Source organism: Mirounga leonina, unplaced genomic scaffold (genome assembly GCF_011800145.1).
Source record: "Mirounga leonina isolate KUSES-001 unplaced genomic scaffold, KU_Mleo_1.0 Mir_416, whole genome shotgun sequence".
Lineage (NCBI taxonomy): Eukaryota > Metazoa > Chordata > Mammalia > Carnivora > Phocidae > Mirounga > Mirounga leonina.
Genome location: NW_023270737.1, coordinates 1 through 19,044, shown reverse-complemented (window position 1 = coordinate 19,044; position 19,044 = coordinate 1). Strand labels below are relative to the sequence as shown.

At 58.3% G+C, this 19,044-nt stretch overlaps 1 protein-coding gene and 1 pseudogene across 1 annotated transcript in view; both read left to right on the top strand.

Annotated features, from left to right (window-relative positions):
• Positions 1-19,038, top strand: part of LOC117998460 (bone morphogenetic protein 8B) — a 30,083-nt gene extending 11,045 nt beyond the window's left edge. Inside the window, exons 2-7 of the mRNA XM_034987230.1 lie at positions 4,147-4,336; positions 4,744-4,892; positions 13,182-13,376; positions 14,168-14,247; positions 14,929-15,039; positions 18,825-19,038. Of these exons, the coding sequence (XP_034843121.1) occupies positions 4,147-4,336; positions 4,744-4,892; positions 13,182-13,376; positions 14,168-14,247; positions 14,929-15,039; positions 18,825-18,974 (875 nt within the window). The 3' untranslated portion in view covers positions 18,975-19,038. The remainder of the gene's footprint in view (positions 1-4,146; positions 4,337-4,743; positions 4,893-13,181; positions 13,377-14,167; positions 14,248-14,928; positions 15,040-18,824) is intronic.
• LOC117998459 lies at positions 6,726-10,663 on the top strand (annotated as a pseudogene).
• Positions 19,039-19,044: the final 6 nt, after the last annotated feature.

Sequence of the window (19,044 nt, the reverse complement as noted above, 5' to 3'; positions counted from 1 at the left end):
TGAGAGCCTCCTGTTTCTGCCCCGCATGGTACGGTCCTGTCCTCAATTGCTCACCATCCAGAGGGGCACACTAACCAGAGATGGGGACCCCTGGGACAGGAGAAAGGGAGAGGCCAGCAGGTGAGAGCTGGACTAAGGAAAGTAGCCTTTAGATATGGTGGGATGGGGGCAACTCAGGAGAGGGTGCTTTGGGAGGGCGTCCGGAGGAGGGGAGAGGCGTTTGCAGCCAAAAGGCCCAGGAGGCCATGAGGTTGGGCCTGGCCAGCTCAGGGGGAACTGGAACCAGTGCTTGGGCTCCTCCTGGGGGCCCTATGGGGCTGGGAAAGGGTTTGAGGGCAGACAGAAGATTCTATTCTCTTAATAGCCACTCTGGGTGGCTTACTTTTGGTCAGAAACAAGACAGATTTAGGTCTTCTGAGTGATTCTAAATTTTGTCCAGGGCACAAAAATAGCCAAAGCTTTTGTTGGTGTAGGACTGGTGGACTCAGGGTGTGGCATCTGGAGATTTAGCCTGTGAGTGGTGCAGGGCCTCAGAGACAGAAAGGTAGAATGTGGATGGTGGTCACTGAAGGTGGAGGCCACCACCTCCCCACAGTGGGCCTTTCCCAAACATGGGATCTGGAGGTTGGTTTATAGGACAGGAGGAGAAGGCTGAGAGTCCTATTAGCACACGTTGGTGATTCACAATTGTTTCTTGTTCCGGAAGCCACATTATGGTGATTCAGAAAGTAAATTCGTTTGCTTCTTCCCCAGACAGAAGGTGGTTCAGTGTTTGATCGTTTTTGGCAGCTTTTATAATTATGTAGAAAATAAATATTTAGAAGTGCCTATTGAGCCAGGTGTAGCTTTCTTTGTCTGTTACCTATGCCCAGTGAATACTTTGTGTGGGGCCCTTCATATTTTGCCAGTGTATCTTTGGGGTTGTTGTGTTAAAGAGTAAATTCATATGTAATTTTGCCAGGGTACTGCAAAAGGATATTGCCAAATTCCTTTCCAACACATTCCTACCAGTGATGTGGGAGAATGTTCTTGTTTGCTCTCACCTATTTCTCAAAGGCCATACTGAGCACCCTATAAAGTACCCTCTCCCCTATTACTTTTGAGCCCATAACCCTCCATATTCCACTCTCAGTGTAAACAGCATCCCCTGTCTTACTTGTTTTGTTGGTGGTAGTGTTCATATTGTGTTTCCCTCATTAGACCATAAACTCCATCAGAACAGTCTCAGATATACTAAGAACTTAATATATTTGTTTATAAATTGAACTTGATAAACTAATGAAAATTAAATGAGCAAAGTAATACATTTATTTAGAAAAAGATCATTCCAAATCTCCCCATGGCTTTGAAATTTCTGACATGGCCTTCTGAGGGCATCACATCTTGGCACAATGTAGGGAGATTGCAAGTCAGGCTCCTCCAGAACTCATGTTGAATGGCTACTCCTCCCAGTCCATTGCCTGGCTGTTTACAAAGCCCTTCCATGGCCCTGTGAGGAAAGCTGGACCGCACCCTGACTCCCCAGAGGAGATGAGGCCGAGGTAAGTACGTACCTGGTTGGTGCAGGGTCTGGCCTGACCACTGCCACAGCTCCCTGTGCTGCCCTGAGCTGCCTCTTTGGCCAAAGTAGGCTTGGCCTTCACTTGGTTAACAAGGAGGACATAGAGGTGCCAGAAAATGCTTTCCCAGAACATCAACTTTTAGAACATCTTTCTCCTAACTTAGAGCAACAACCACTGAAAAGAGGGCAAATCTTTAGGTTACCTCTTCCATCCTCCCAAAACTGACCTCAGATGAGGGAGCTTTCTTTACTCAGTTCCACACTGCAGGAAATATCACTAATTTCTGATGAAAAGCATCACTTTCCTAACAGTGTCTCACCTTCTAGTGCTTGCCTGGAACAGCAGGGTGGGCAGTTTGCTGTGCTGAGCTACTGGGTGGTTCATCGAGTTCACACCCACAGGGGGAAAGCTGGGACCCGGGGTCAGTTCAGGTGCACAGGGCTCTCCTGACCGCACGCACGTGGGCCCCCCAGGTCAGCAAGGGAGGGAGGCCGCAGAGCGTGGTCCTCCCGTGGAGATGGCGGGTTCGTGGGTTGTTCCCTCGGCCCCCAGATCGGACAGGAAATCAGCGGCAGGCCTGCAGGCAGAGATTGCCCGCGGCCCCACGACCGGCCCGTCAGCCCCGCAGCCTTGGGAGCAGATCCGGGTGTGCGGATCCGTGTTCGATGCCCTCAGCCACCCTTCTTCACGCCCTGGGCCAAACCCTGTCACAGCCACCAGCCTAGACCTATGGCGTCCTGCACGTCCGGGATTCTTACACGGCCACGGAACAGAGGTGGTCTGTGCGGCCCCTGAATCCACAGAAATTGTCACCAAAGCTGTGCGTGTGGGAGTGGGAGTGTGTCTGTAGGGAGGAGGGGACGTGTGTGTCAGTATTCATGGCACGCGTCCCCGGGTGCGGGGACAGAGCCCGCTCCACACGATCCCTGCGCGTGCGCGGGAGGACACGGCTCCCCCTGGCGACACTGCCTCCCAAGCAGCCTGGCTCCCGGCTGCGCATGCGCTGCGTGTCCGGCGCCTGGTCGGCGCGTGGACGTTCTATTTCTCCCGCGCGGTCTGGGGAGGAAAAGCCCACCTCCTGTGAGCGTGTGTGTCCACCGGCCCCACCCAGCCCAGCTGTTGGCCTGTCCCTCGCTGGACCCGGTCCCCACTGCGAGGACAGGAAGCGCTCCCCACATCCGCCTCCGCCACCAGCCTGGTGACTTGTGGTCACTGAGCCCAGTAGCCAGAGAGGGTTTTTAAAAAGACTCACAGACATGTAATTAAAATCTCAGTGTTGGGTTTTGGGGAAGGTGCTGGGCGGCTCCTGCCCCTGTTTTCCGGAAACACAGATTTGCGGCGTTTGAAAGTGACAGGAGGCTAAAGTGAGACAGTACTAAATATACTGTCCTGGGCGTTTCCGGGCAGCGGGGGAAATGTGGGATTGATCGGCCACCCCAGCCTCCTGCCCAGACAGACCAGCCCGGCCACCGGCCCGCCTCGGCTCCCCCTCCAGCCTGTGCATCACCTTCCCCTCCACCTATCTTCCACTCCCCGAAAACCACATCATACCTCTGCTGCCCAGAACCCTGAACCCCACTGGCCAGAGGCACAGCCCATGCTCCTAGGCCGGAATTCCGCCCTCCAGAGTCAGACCACAGCCAGACTCACTGCCAGTCCCCCACAGCGCTGATCTGTGGATGCCCCCGCACTGCACACCTGTGCCTCCGAGGTCCCCTCTGCCTGGAATGTCTTCCCCGCCACCTTCTCCCCCCCGCCCCAGAGGACTCTGTCCCCTCCTTCAAGGCCAGTTCAGGTGGCACCTCCCCTGGGAAGCCTGCTCAGATCGCACCCCATCACGGGATTGTCCAGCTTCCCTGGGACCTGACCAGGTGTCACCAGGCGCTGTCACTGCTACCTTGCTCCCTCTTATTCCTTTCCAAGTCTCCCTCTGACCTCCTTGCTCCTTCACCTTGTCCCCAAACAGGACCTGCCATCCTTTCACCTTTTGCTGTCTTTATGGCTGTTGTTTCCCCTGCCTGTGCCGTCTGTTCCTTAGCCCTAGGCCTTTGTTCAGGCTGGCCCTTCCTCTGCAGTGTCCTCCCTTGACGTGGGGGCACATCCACTCTCACCCCTCGAGGCCGAGCCCCAGTGTCAGCTGCAAACGCTTCCTCTCCCCCAGGCTCCTGAGCAGACACATCGGCAGACTCTGGACAGCTCTGGCCTCAGACTGTACTCGGTTCTGCCCCTGCCCGCCCCCATGGCCCGTTTCTGCCTTGGGTCTGATGTCAGTCTTCCCAGAGGAGGGACCTGCCCTCTGCCTCATCTTTAGGTCCCAGAGCCAGCAGGGGATGGGTGGGGCAGGCTGGGTTTGGGGCTTGGGGGCCAGAAGCGGAGGCTGCTCTTGCCGGCACCACGGTGTGCCGGGCCCTGTGCCGGACACAGCACATGGCCCCGCCGCGCCCTCTCAGCACGCAGGAGACAGAGCCTGGGCGCAAGCCCCTTTGCAGAGGATGGAGCCGTCCCCACCCAGGTGCCTTGGCCCCCAGCTCCCCCCGGTTCTGCCCAGAGCATAAGTGACCGGCGGCCCCACTCTGTCTTGCAGTGGAGCGTGACCGCACCCTGGGCCACCAGGAGCCCCACTGGAAGGAGTTCCGCTTCGACCTGACCCAGATCCCGGAGGACGAGGCAGTCACGGCCGCCGAGTTCCGGATTTACAAGCTGGCCAGCGCCCACCTGCTCAACAGGACCCTGCACGTCAGCATGTTCCAGGTGGTCAGGGAGCAGTCCAACAGGTGCCTGCCCTGCACCCCACCCCCCGAGGAAGCCTGGCCGGGGAGGGGACACTTCCCAGAGGACAGAAGGGGAGCTCCCTGGGGAGCACACCCTCAGAGGCAGAAGGATACTTGGCCGAGGCCTCGTGTCACTGTGGGGAGAGGCCCAGCATCGGTTCTGCCTCACTCCCTGCCCTGCTGTCCTGGCTGTGGGACCTTGGGCGGGTCACTGAGCCCCCGAGCCTCAGTTTCCACATCTGTACTGGGCACAGTAACACCTTCGTACAGTAGATACAGTGAGAGAAGGCACGCGGTGCGCCCAGGCTGAGCCAGGCGGGGTAGGTGCCCCACGCGTGCTCCCCCAGGCGGGCACTGGAAACAAAGGCAGCTGTGCCGGCCCTCAGTTAATTGTTTTTTCGTGTCCACAGGGAGTCTGACTTGTTCTTTTTGGATCTTCAGACGCTCCGAGCTGGGGACGAGGGCTGGCTGGTGCTGGACGTGACAACGGCCAGTGACCGCTGGTTGTTGAGCCGGAACAAGGACCTGGGGCTCCGCCTCTATGTGGAGACTGAAGACGGTAAGGCTCAGGGTTGCGCAGCAGGCCTTCTCCTGGGGGCTCCTCCACGCTGCTGGCGCAGAGCCAGCAGCAGCCCCCTCATTTGGTCCTAGAGGCCTGGCCTCGCTCAGCCGAGGGGCTGGGGCGATAATCCCCTACCTACTTTGGGGGCTCAGCAGGGTGCAGAGGGTGAGGTTCCCACAGCGGGAGGCCCCCTACCACAGCGGTCTCCCTCCTCTCTTTTTGCAGAACCAACATTTCAGTCACTAAGAGGGAGTCCGCATTGTCCCTCCCCAAGAGCAGCTGTGTATGTGGGGTGTTTCTGTACTGGGCAGGGCCAAGGGGAGATGGTTACACCCTCAGACTCAGATCAGAGAGGGAGGCCTGGGTTTGAATCCCAGCTCGGCAGCACTCTAACCCAGTGACCTTGGCAGGATACTTACCTTCTAAGTCTCAGTGTCCTCCTCTGTAGAATGAGGATTCACACCTTCATTCATTCCCCAGGTAGCTGGGGGAGAGCCTCCTTTATCGTAGGCAGTGGGGAGGGAGAGGCCGAAGGTGGGCACAGGATGGGTGGATCTGAGCTACAGCCAGGGGCCGCCGTGGCTGGAGCTGGGTGGGCCGGGGCGAGGTGGGCGAGGAGACTGAGAGCTGCAGGCCACACTCTGAGGTGAACCCGGGCCCGGTGTCGGAGTGTTGAGGGTAGCTCCCTGTACTACACAGCAACGGAGGATGTCAGGATCGGAGTCAGGTTTTTAGAAAAGAGCCCTCTTAAAAAAAAAAAAAAAAAAAGAGCCCTCTGAGCCACCCCCTCGAGGAGGGCAACACTCACCCCTGGTGTGACCACACGTAGTGACTTAGGCTCCCCAAAAGTACAGTGGAAATGGGGTGGGAGAGGTACCTTCACGGAGGAGAGAGCTGACCGCACGACCTCAGCAGGTGATCAAGGCTCATACAAATGTCCTGTACATGGTGCGTCACCGTGGACATGATGGGGTGGGAAGGACCCTTCATCACATCATCTTCCCCCCAAAACCCAGAACCCCATCTAACCGTGAGAAAACATCAGACAAACCCAAATTGAAGGACATGCTACAGAATGCCTGACAAGACTTCTCAAAACTGTCCAGGTCATCAAATACAAAGAAAGTCTGAGATACTGTAACAGCCCAGTGGAGCCTAAGCAGTTGTAACAACGGAATGTGGGATCCGGGATGGGACCCTGGAGGAGAAAAAGGACATTGGGGAAGACCCGTGAGATCTGAATACATCTGTTTAGTTTATCATCAGACACCAGTGTTGGTTCATTAGTTGTGACAAGTGCCCGGCGCTCACTTCAGTGTTAACATTTCCCGGGGAAACTGGCCCTGGGTGTCTGGGAACTCTCTGTACTGTCCTTGCAGTTTTTCTGTAAATGTCAACTATTGTAAAATAAAACTTAGCATATGTATCCAACGAAGGTTGTGCCCCCTGACATCAGCAGGGACAGTGGTCGCGAGAGCGAAGTCAGAGAGGCCCGGGAGCCACACAGCCTGCAGGGAGGAGTGGGGAGGTGCTTGTTGATAGCAAGCAGCAGAAATGGAGAAAAGCGGGTAGAGGAGGAATCATGGAAAACGTGGATTGAGCCAGTGGCCATTTTTTTTTTTTTAAAGATTTTATTTATTTATTTGACAGAGAGCAAGAGAGGGAACACAAGCAGCAGGAATGGGAGAGGGACAAGCAGGCTTCCCACTGAGCAGGGAGCCCGATGCAGGGCTTGATGCAGGGCTTGATCCCAGGACCCTGGGATCATGCTCTGAGCAGAAGGCAGATGCTTAACGACTGAGCCACCCAGGCGCCCCAAGCTAGTGGCCATTTTTAATAGAACCTTTTTTTTTCCTGCCCGAGTAAAAGTAGAGGAGGGGCAGACTTGAGTGAGCAAGCCAAGGGTCCTTTTTTGGCCACAATGTTATTGAGAGCCCTGGTTGACGTCCAGATGGAATGTCAGCTCGGACAGGTGAGTGCTGGGGCGCAGGTGTGTGAAGCGCTGACATCTAAGTGTCTTGAGAGCCATGGGACCTGAGCAGGTCACCCAGGCAGGAGGTGTCAATGGAGAAGGAAGGGGACGACCTAGAACCCTGGGGCCTTCTATATGGAAAAGGCTGCACAGAAGGGGTTTTGCGGAGGATCTATCCTTCCCACCCATGGGGTTCGGGGCTGGAGACGGTGGCCTTCCGGCCAACCCCTGCGTCCAGGGTCGGTCTTCCCCTCAGTGACGCCGCCACGGGGCTTCTGTGGGCACTGCTCCTTCCCCATCTGGTCACAAGGTTTGGGTCCCCTGGGCCGGGAGGTGTGGCGCTTCTGGAGCCCCTCGGAGTGTGGAGAGGCCAGGCTGTGGGGGGCACCTGGTCCCCACGTCACAGCCCCACATGCCCTCCCTGCTCTGGACACGGTGGCTACAGCGGTCTGTCCCCACCGGGTCCGATGCCCGGAGGCAGAGCGCACGATGGCGGCCCTCCGGCGCCTGGCGATGGTGCTTGGGCGCTGCGTCCCCACCGGCCATTCGGGGCCCACGCTGGCCGAGGCCCAGGGCGGTGTGCGCGGCCTGGCCACCAACGCTCGTGCCTGTGCCAAATTCTACACGGATCCCATGGAGGCCGTGAAAGATATCTCTGACAGGGCCAAGATCGTGGTCGGCGGCTTTGGGCTCTGCGGGATTCCAGAGAACCTGATAAAGGCGCTGCTGGAGACGCACGTCAAGGACTTGACCGTGGTCAGCAGCAACGTGGGGGTGGACGACTTCGGGCTGGGCCTTTTACTGGAGACCAAGCAGATCCCCTGCATCATTGGCTCCCACGTGGGGGGAACATGCTGTGCGGGCACCACTACCTGTCGGGCGAGCTGGAGCCGGAGCTGCTGCCCCAGGGCACCCTGGCCGAACGCATCTGTGCGGGGGCGCCGGGGTGCCCTCATTCTACACGCCCACGGCCTACAGGACCCTGGCGCAGGAGGGAGGCACCGGCGGCCGACGGCCACGTGGTCATCATGAGCCAGCCCCGAGAGGTGAGGAGTTTCAGGGGGACCACTATCTTCTGGAGCAGGCCATCTCGGCCCGTTTTGCTTTGGTGAAAGGGTGGAAGGCCGACCGCGCAGGAAACGTCATCTTCAGAAGAAGCGCCAGGAATTTCAACGTTCCCATGTGCAAAGCAGCAGAAACCTCAGTGGGGGAGGTTGAAGACATTGTGGATGTGGAGACGTTTGCCCCCAAAGACATCCACATTCCTAACATTGATGTGGACCCTGTAATCCAGAGGGAAAGATATGAGAAAAGAATTGAGTGTCTAACCGTGCAGAGGAAGGTGAAAAAGCCAAGTCTGTGGGTGACCTCAAGGCCCGGATCATCACACGGGCAGCTCTTGAATTTGAGGATGGCATGTACACTGATTTGGGCATAGGATCCCCTCTCCTGGCCAGCAACTACATCAGCCCCAATATAACTGTTTATCTTCATAGTGAAAATGGGATCCTGGGCTTGGGTTTGTTTCCATTAAAAGAGGAGGTGGACGCAGATCTCATCAATGTGGACAAGCAGACGGTCACCGTTTTCCCCGGGGGCTGTTTTTTCTCCCGCGATGACTCATCTGCCATAATTCGAGGGGGACACCTCCACCTCATCATGATGGGAGCCATGGAGGTTTCCCAGTACGGTGACCTGGCTAACTGGATGATCCCGGAAAGAAAGTGAAAGGCACGGGGGGAGCCATGGATTTGGTGTCCAGCATCAAGACCAGAGTGATGGTCACCATGCAACACTGCACCAAGGACAAGGAACCCAAAACTGTGGAGAAATGCACCATGCCACTGACCTGGAAGTGCTGTGTAGACCGAATCATCCCTGAGAAGGCCGGGTTCGATGATGTGCACAAGTGAGGCCTGACACGGATGGAGCTCTGCTGATGGAGAACGACGTCAAAAAGAGCACGGGCAGCCCCCCTTTGCCGTATCACCTGACCCTCAGACCCACACAGCCCGTGGCAGCCTGAGCCAGGAAGGAAGCCCTGGTCCCAGAGGGTGGGTTTCATTGGAACCCATAGGAAGTGTGATCACCTCTGTCCGAGGTGCTGGCCGCCTGACCAGCTTTCCTACCGCCAGACAGACTATTCTCTCAAGAGGGATATGGCTTTAATTAAAAACCAAAGGGGAATGTAGCCGTTTATCTTCTGTGTTCTGTGTGTCCTGAGATCGGTCTGGTACCATCATCGGGCATGCAGACACCCTCTTCTGTGCTGTTTACATGAAATTCTGTGCAGATCGGATGAGCCCACAGGACAGCTTTCACGGAAGGGGCTTCCCTCGTGAATGAGCCACGAAATGTGGGAGGAAGGTGTAACCACCCCGTACACCCAAGGCTCCACTTTGCCAGCACCGTGAAAAATATACAAGCCAAACATGCACCGTGACCGGAGGAATGCTGCCTGCCTGAGCTTGTCTTCCTGCAGCCCCTCTGGCTTTTCCTCTGGGGCCTTCCATCTTGGGGCTAAATTCTGTAGCCTCCCCTCTTCCTCCCTGCACGGCCTCCTTCTCATGGCTAAACAGATGTGTCTGGAAGGGCAGCGAGGCTGTCTAGCTGGGCCAGAGCACTGGTAACGCAGTGACAGGCGGGGAGAGAGGCTCCTCTGTAGATAAACAGGCCCCCGTGCGCTGTCAAAGGCGGCAGCTTGTGGTAGGAGGGGTTCTAGAAACCAAGACGGACTTAATGGGTTTTCTCCTCTTCAGACATGGGTTCCTGTGTCCCCCAGGACACTCAGGCCCTTTCTGCCTGTCGTGGAGCCCTAGACTGGCCTGTTGTCTCTACTCTCTTAGAATACAGGAGAAGCTGTGAGGTGTTTCATCCTGAACCCACAGTCTCACAGCCTTAAAAGAACAAAATGAGTTCCTGTGTGTACATGCGTGCACACGTGCCCGTGCATCCATGTGCGTGTCCGAATGTGTGCGTGTGTGTGATGGTAAAAACAAAGCCTGACACGGAGCACGACGCACGTTCTCAGTGTAGCTCTCGAGGGGCACACAACCATCAGGAGCACGTGGGCAGGAACTGGAGATTCTAGCTGTGAAGGAAGGCCTTTCAGAAGAAGCCTCCTTGGGGCCTCGCCCTGAAGGAAGGGCCGGATCCTGGAACGGAGGGATGGAGACACCGCTCCCTGAGGGGGCAGCCTGGGGTTTGGGGGTAAGTGGCCAGGGACCATGACCAGGTTGGGGGTGGAATGGAAGGTCATCAAGTGGATGGATAGCGGGGTACCTTCTGGGGCTTCTGGGGAGTGGCCCTGATTGGCCCTGGTGTCAGTTCCCAGTGTGGGGCAGGCAGAGCTTCCAGGAGCAGAGAGTGAGAGGTGTGTCAGACGGTAGGAAGAAGGAGGAGGGTCGAGTTCCTCCTTCTCACGGGATGCAGTAACCTAGCCAGAGGGACAAAGGCAGACTGGTCCACAGCTGGGACTCTCTGAGGGTTCAGCCACGCACCCTGATTGTCCTTCAGTGTGGCACCAGCGTCACACCCATGGCCGCAGGCTGAGGTGGGGCCGGGTCTGTGGGGAGGAGTCAGGTGGCGCCCAGAGCAGGAGGAGGCCTGGGGGGGAGGTGGGAATGATCTTGGCCTGGCCCAGCTGGGTGGGGGTGTGTTAGGCCTTGACCACCTGCCCTGGGACAGGATGCAGCAGGTGAGCTGCCAAGACCTCTGGGCGCTGATGGAGCAGGCTGAGAAGTGGGGTGAGGCTGGAGGTTTCATGGGTCCCCCCTAGCCCAGAGAAGCAGCATGTTCCATCCGGGGCAAAGGGGAAAGGCCACAGCGTGGCCCACATTCTCAAGGCATGGCTGCACATACCCCATCAGGTGCAAAGGGGACAGCATGCCTGCCAGCACCCCACAGGGTCAGGTATAGAGCCAGGGACCCTGGGCCCCAGAGATGCCCACCTCTGCCTTTCTAGAAAGCAGCCTTCCAGAGCCGGGCAGCCTAGGGCCCCACCCCCTAGACTGCTCGGGCCTTCCCTGCAGCCCCTTCTCTCTGCTCCCGGGAGACCCCAGGAAGACCCTTGATCAGACAGGTGCACAAGGAGAGCGAACAGTGAACACAGCCTCGGGCGACAGATCGCCCTCCCTGGCTCCTCGGTGGACAGTTCTCTCCAGGGAACAGGGGCAGGACAGCGGCACCTGCAGGGGTGGAGGGCTGCCCAGCCCAGGGTCATGGAGTTGCACTCCAGTGCTGTGTGGACGACAGTCACCCTCTTGCTCCCATCCACTCTGTGCTCCTCGTGGCCTCACTGGCCTTGCCCCTCTGCCCACAGGGCTTGTATGTGTCTTGTGGCTCAGTGTCCTCATGGTTCTGCTGCTTCCTCATGACTGACTTGCTATGACCCAGACTCTCCCGAGTGGCTTCTCCCTGGGCTCCTTCCAGGGTCTGCTCCTGCAGCTGACGACCTCCTGTCCCAGCAGGATCGTTGCCCAGTGGAGCCTCCGATGGGTCCAGTGCATTTGTGTGTGGCAGGTGATGTCATAGGTCAGAGTTTAGTCTCCGGATTCGTCGTTCAGGCACCTTGGCCCAAGGACACGGGCCTACAGCACAGCTCTTTAAGGGCTGACCTTTACCAGCTGAGCAGGACTGTGGGTGGGGCGGGCAGTGCCCTTGACCTGTGGTGTGTCCCAGTGAATCATAGTAGACCCGCTAATGGAGCAAACATAGGTATTTGTACATGTGGGCGTCTGTATACTGTATGATAAACCCATGTGTTTCTATACACGCGTGTGCGTGCGTGTGTCAGGGTGGCCACACTGAGGGGACATGGACACGGAAGGGGACAGTTGGCTCTGTGTGTTACGAAACATAAAATTGAGTTACTAATCCTCTCCGTCGTTTAAGAAAATTCCACAGGAAGAGAACATGAAGGGGTCTGGAGTGTTCTCGCCTTTACAGTGAAAGCCAGGAAATAACCGACGTGTTTAAAGTGAAGCTAATACCTAAATACTATGCGGTGTTTTCTCAAAGGAATTTTATACGTTTGAAATGCTCATAGTGGAGGCATTTTAACAGCAGTGAACATGTTTATGTGAAAAAGTTGGAAAAAATACAGACACTTATGGTCACCATTGTGTAAAACTTCAATTGACATGAAAATATTCCAGAAAAATGAAAATGCTGTGTTAGAGCGTGGAGAGATTTCTGAGTGATGTTTTTTTTTTTTTTTTTCCCTCAAACGTTACAGTTGCTATTGTATTACTTTGACAGTTAAAAAATCAGGAGGCCTGGAGCCTGGGTGGCTCAGTTGTTTGAACGGCCCATTCTTGGTTTCGGCCCAGGTCATGATCTCAAGGTCATGGGATCGAGCCCTGTGTCAGTCTCTGCGCTCAACGTGGAGTCTGCTTGAGATTCTCTCTCCATCACCCTCTGCCCCTCCCTCCCCTCAAATAAATAAATAAATAAATCTTTAAAAAATCAGGAGGTCATTTAGAAATACAAAGAGGTACAGGAAGTTAGTTTTACTGGTGGACTCGACATTTCCAGGGATCATGAGTGTGTTTCCCAAGACATCCTCATCTTTAAGCAGCTTCGGGGTCAAATCCCATTTTCACAGGCGCTCCTCTTCCTAGCCAGAGGCCCCCATGTTTCCCTGCCGATGGCCTTTTCTCTCTTTTTTGACCCACAAACCTGGAGTTAACGTCTTAAGTGAATAAGAACTTGGGGTCTGGAATTAGACGTGGACTGAACCCCAGCTCTGGGACTTTGGCTGGATGTCTCTGCCCCGCTGCCACCGGTGTCCTGTTTGGGCATCAGAGGACACTTTGGGCCTGCTCTTGGCAGTGGCGGGCAGAACAAGCCCTTGCTACATCCTGGCGGCTGCTCCCATCCGCTGGGGCACGATCCATCGAGTCCCCCGAAAGTATGGGGTGGGCGGGAGACCTTGGGCCTTGGAGCTGTGAGACGGGGGTGGGAACCACAGTTCTGTGTGCCCCTGGCAGTGTGGCTCCGAAGTTTCTCCGTGAAGCGTGTGGTCCAGGTTACTGTGGAGACGCACGAGGTCACGAGTGGGAGTCGCTCGAACCTGTAAAGGGCTTCAAGGATGGCAGTGTTCACAATTGTCACGAATGACGACCGTGTGTTGGCGAGGCCCCCCTCCTCCCGTCTCCCTCGGACCATCTCCCTCGGGTCTTCAGATGAGGAGACTGAGACCCTCCGCCTCCGTGCACAGGGGCCCGCACAGGCTCGGGCAGAAGGGTCCCTGCTGTCCCCCGTGCCCAGCCCCTGCGCGCGAGTGACCGCCCTCTCTCCTCTCTCTGTCCCAGGGCACAGCGTGGATCCTGGCCTGGCCGGTCTGCTGGGGCGACGGGCGCCGCGCTCCAAGCAGCCTTTCCTGGTCACTTTTTTCAGGGCGAGCCCCAGTCCCATCCGAGCCCCTCGGGCAGCCAGGCCCCTGAAGAGGAGGCCGCCGAAGAAAACCAACGAGCTGCCGCACGCGAATAGACTCCCAGGGATCTTTGGTGAGGTCCGGGGCGGGCCTGGGGTTGGGCCCGAGAACAGCTCCGGGGACAGAACCATCCGGGGCGTCTTCAAGCCTGTGCTCACCCTCAGCACTTTCCTGACACCCTCCTTTGCCTCATGTGCCCTGAGGACCAGCCACTGCCCTCTCCGTCCCTGCCACCCAGAAGCGCCTTCTCGGCCCTCCCCTGGCTCACCAGGGCTTTTTCCAGAAGCCTCTGTCAGCATCAGGTGCCCCTTCCTCGAGGCACTGGTGCCTCTCAGGTCTCCCCTGGGGACCGAGGATCCACAGTTGTTTATGTGAGGGTCTCCCCACCAGACTGAGCCCCTCAGGATCAGGGGTGGGCCTGCCCTGCCCTCCTGCCCTCCATTCCTCCACGGTGAGTCAGCCCTTGGGCCTCCGTGGAGCCACTCAATCCGGTGGAATGGGTGTAGCAGGAGAGGTGGGGTGAGGTCAGGAGGTGTCTCTGCAGAAAGGGAGGAGCCACCTGATGGCCCACGGTCCCCTGGCTGTGTACTGGAGCATCGGGGGCCACAGGCTGGAAGTCGGGAGGCTGGGAGGGCAGGGTTACTCTGTAGCTTTCGGGAGCCACCTGGAGCCATCGACGTTTCTCTAGCTGGGTCATGGCACCAGCAGAGCTGCAGGATGGGCTTTATGACACCAGATGCGTTAGTTTCACTTCATACATTTGTTCAACACATGTGCCCAGTGGGGTGGGTCCCCGCCCTGGGAGCTCCCTGGGGTAGCTGCCTGAGCAGGAACCCCAGAAAAGACCTGCTTCTGTCCCTGCAGATGATGTTCACGGTGCCGATGGGCGGCACGTTTGCCGGCGGCATGAGCTCTACGTCAGCTTCCAGGACCTCGGCTGGCTGGTAATTTCTGACTCTCCTCGTTCTTAAATAACAGGCCCCACCTGCAGGTTCTAAGTGTAGCTCCAGGAGGAGGTAGAATTATGGGTGACTTTCACTTTCTCATGCATTAGGTTCTTCTGTGTTTTCTGAAGGGAGAATGTCTTTTCCTGTGAGAAGGTGCTTTTTGGTAACAACCATGAAAACAGGATAGGCACCAGAACCTTCTCTGGACGTGTAGACTCCTATGCGCCTGAACCCACTATTCCCGACTTACCCTGAGCGCTGGTGCGCACCCCCCTCTGTGCACTGCACACGCACGTGCAAGGCCTTCGCGGACAGTATGTGGGTGCCCAGACTGACAAGACACGCTCGCGGTCAGACACACGGCACACACGTAGCAGGAATCCTCAGCCCTAACACGTCACATCTGCAACAGGAGGCTGGGCGGGCAGTGCGCGCGCGCATCTGCTGGGCCTGCGGCTCTAGGAGACGTGGGCAGTGGGGGCAGGTGGGGAGGACGTGGCCCAGTGCCGACTGCCCATGAGGGGGACAGAGCTGTGCCCGGCCCTGCCTGCTGAGGGTGTCCCGGCGGTGCCCGGCCTCTTGGGGAACCTGCCTGGAGGGACCCTGGGGGGCTGACTGGCCTGGGGTTGGGGGAGGGGGTGTCTGGATGGGACTCACCTTCTCCCATTACCCCCCCAGGACTGGGTCATTGCCCCCCAAGGCTACTCGGCCTATTACTGTGAGGGGGAGTGTTCCTTCCCGCTGGACTCGTGCATGAACGCCACCAACCACGCCATCCTGCAGTCCCTGGTCAGTACTGCGTCCGTCGGTCCGGGCCCACGGGGAGAGGGGCTGGGCACAGCCAGGGGCACGGAAGCCCCTGCTGGGGGGTCGGGGGCTCTCTCTGCCCAGAACCTGCCCTGGACGTGTAGACTCCTATGCGCCTGAGCCCACTATTCCCGACCTCCCCTGGCCGCTGGTGCGCACCCCCCTCTGGGCACTGCACACGCACGTGCAAGGCCTTCGCGGACAGTACGTGGGTGCCCAGACTGACAGGACTCGCTCGCGGTCAGACACACGGCACACACGTGGCGGACGTGCGTGCCTCCCGCGGCCTGTGTGCTCTGAGCACACGCACAGCGCGCGCGCGGGCGCGCTCGGCTCCCGGGACGCGGACGGCCGTGGGGCGAGGGACGCGCATGTGCGTTCAGCCGCCCGCCGCGTGTGCGCGGGGCGGGGCGCAGGTGTGCGGGGCTGAGCCGCTGGGCTTCGGCCTCCGTTCGGCTCACCTCGCCGTTGGCGGTCCTTCCGGGCTCTCTCGCCCTTTGTGCTTTCCCCAGAGGGTATGGCTCCCCGTGCTGCGGCTGGGGGACCTTCAAATGCTGAAAAATTGCTTAGTGTTTTAAATGTTTATTGATTCTGGGGCGCCTGGGTGGCTCAGTCGTTAAGCGTCTGCCTTCGGCTCAGGTCATGATCCCAGGATCCTGGGATCGAGTCCCGCATCGGGCTCCCTGCTTGGCAGGAAGCCTGCTTCTCCCGCTCCCACTCCCCCTGCTTGTGTTCCTGCTCTCGCTCTCTCTGTCAAATAAATAAATAAAATCTTTAAAAAAAAAAAAAAGCATAAGCCCCTTCAAAAAAAAAAAAAAGGTTTATTGATTCTAGGGTTGAGATTTTTTTCTAGAACATTTAGGTAGAATCTACTCCTATGTTAATCTAGTAATAGGTTAAGTGATGCCTCTGAACAAGAGTAAACATATCACCAACAGCAACTTTGACCTTGTGGTAACACTGCCTTTCTCAGATCAAGTGGGATTTGCTGCCCCCAGGAGCCCCTTTCCTGGGAGAAGCTCAGGAGTGATGAGATGCCTGTGCTTCCTCTGGCCCAGGAGGGCGTGTGGACTGATGGTCACAGCTGCAGCTCCCACGTCAGGATGGCTGGGTGGGCTTGGGCTGCAGGGCAGTACAGGGAGGCCAGGAAGGTGACGCTGGGGTTGGGCAGGGGCCGGCTCGTAGGGCCTTAGGGTCCCACCTAAGGTGCCAGGTGGGTGGATTGATTTCCAAGGAAACTGAGAAGCCGGTGTAGAGTTTTAGCAATACTAGGTCAACGATCTGACTTACTCTATAAGTAGCTGCCTGGCTGCATTGCGCAGATGGACGGGGCCGAGTGAGGGGCTCCTGAGGTCCCCTGACAAGGGGTCGGGGCACCTGGTGGAGGGCGGCGGCCGGGTTGCTCGTGGGTGTGGATGCGGGGTGGAAGGAACCCAGGAGGCTGCAGGCGAGGGCCACGTGAGGACGGGGATGGGGAGCCTTGTCTGGGGGCAGAGTCGTTGCCGGGGGATGTGGTAGAGGGGGGGAAACAGCAGTTCTGCACCAGCTGCATCGTAAGTTTGAGGCCCAATTAGACTTCAAGCGGGGTCTCCGGTGGGAAACCGAACCGACAGGTCTGAGGTCAGAGGATCGGCCAGACCGAAGCTCTGTGAGAGAGTGGCATGTGGCAGAGCTTTGAGTCCTGAGAACAGATGAGCTTCCCTGGGGAGACCGCAGACACCGGAGAGGTGGCTAGGCCTGGGAGGCCAGGGCAGTGATGGGGGTCTTGGGGTGTCCTGGGGGCCAAGAGAAGGAAGCATTTCCCTCTGGGCTCACTGCCCCCCCCCAGCCCTTCTCCATGTAGCAGCCAGGGGTCCCACTAAAGCACAACTGAGCACCTTGTTCTCAGCTGAGAAACTTGCCTTGCCTCCCGTCGTTCCTCAGATGAAGGCTGAGCCCTTGGCCTGGGACACAGGGTCCCTCATGAGCCGCCCTGCCGACCTCGCCAGCGTCCCCACTCACCCCAGCGCCCTTACTTCCCTGCGCAGGCTCAGTGCCAGGATGGGCTGACCTTCCCACCTTTCTGCCTTTGCACTTGCTGTTCCCTCCACCTGGAGGGCCTCCTCCTCTGCCTCGGGCCCAGCCACCACCTGCTCACCTGCATGCCTCATGTCTGTGGCCCTTCCCTGCCAGGGGCAGTCACCATGCTCATGCTCCCAGTGCTGAGGGCCTGTTTGCTGTGCCACCGCCCATGGGTCCTTTTTGTCTACTGCAATGTCCCCCGTCTCCCCTTCCCTCCCCATGGAGTCTGTGAGAGCAGCGACCGTGTCTGGGACATTTCTGTGCCCCGTCCTGCCAGGGCTGGCGCAAGGCACGTGTCCTAGATATGTTTGTGTTGGAAATGAGAAAAGAACCATTATACCCATTTGGCAGAGGAGAAAATGAGGCCCACAGATGCGTGATTTGTACCCAAAGATGCACAGCCAGTAAGTGACCCTCCAATTTGGTCTCCCAGGAGCTCAAAGACAAGCTGAATGGAATGGCACATTAGCCTCCGCAGGTCATTCTGTTTGGTGCCAGATAGGGTAAAAGGCCTTCTTTCTGTCACTCAGCTGACAAAGCTCTCCTGTGGGGGGAGTCTCAGAAAGGCCGCACCCCTGTGGTGCCTGACTTCTCCCCAGCACCCCAATGTAGGAAAGGCCCTCCCTGGTTTCCAGCCACGTAGAGCCCCATGGTCCGGTGCAGGTGGGTGGTGTCCCCCGGTTTCTTTCACGTGGGCCCACGAACACCAAGCCTCGCCCCCACACGTGGAACTGGGGAAGCTGGGGGCAGCAGCACCCACGTCCCCGCCTGGCTGGACATCTGCATGGAGGCCTCAGCCTCCCCCTGGGCCTCTGAGAGGCTGTGGGGCCCCAGCTACCCATTGTCCTTCCAGCAGGCCAGCTCAGAGCTGGGGCAGCAGGGACAAGGCAGGGCCCTGGGGGGCGGGGGCCAGGCTGCCAGACAGGCTCCCCCACCAGCCAGTTTCATCTGGTCCCGCTCGGCAGCCTCCGAGAGGGCCAGGAGTCCCGGGCTGCAGGGCAGCCACCACCCCCAGGTTCGGTAGGCTTCCTCTTCTCTCCTGCCTCCCCCCACCTTGGCCTCCTCCATGTTGGGGGCCCGGACCATGAGTCACGGGTAGTGCAGCCCCTCCTGCCACCGCTCGGGAGAACTATTTTTAGGGGGCTGAGAACAGGCTGCTCCCTCAGGCAGGCTCTTTGCTGGCAGTCAGGCGGTTAGGAGGGTCGCAGGTCCCCACACCCGGTCCCTGGCCCGCCGCAGACAGCCCCATGACACGGCACCACGCGCGGTCTCTGTGCCCTCGTTCTCGGTCTGCCCAGAACAGGAGCTGCCTTAGAGCTCGTTACCAGGGCTGGGAAGTGCTCTGAGGAATAACAGCTTCAGACACCCCAAGGGTGGACCTAGGGTTCTAGGCTTTGTCCGGTTCTGTGAACGTTCACCGGCCCACATTTGGGAGGGGAGACAGACCGCAAACGGCTAACAGGGACAAGAGATGACCAGGGACGTCACAGAAGCACAGAGAGGAGCAGAGGGGACCCCGGAGGGCTCCTGGGCACCGTGTGCTGGGGCGTCCCGCTGAGGGCAGTGGGGCAGGGCAGGGGGGCAGGGGGATGGGGTGGCGCGGGTCTCCGCGGGAGCACCTGCCAGGGGCTGCAGGTGGAGGATGGAGCAGGTGGGGGTTCCAGGGGAAGGCCACGTGTTCACGCCTCTGCCCCCGCCCCCGCCAGGTGCACCTGATGAAGCCAGATGCGGTCCCCAAGGCGTGCTGCGCCCCCACCAAGCTGAGCGCCACCTCCGTGCTCTACTATGACAGCAGCAACAACGTCATCCTGCGCAAGCACCGCAACATGGTGGTCAGGGCCTGCGGCTGCCACTGAGGCCCTGCCCCCGCCGCTGCTCCCCCCCACCAACCCCGGGTCAGGCCCCTCTCCAGAGGCAGGAAACCCT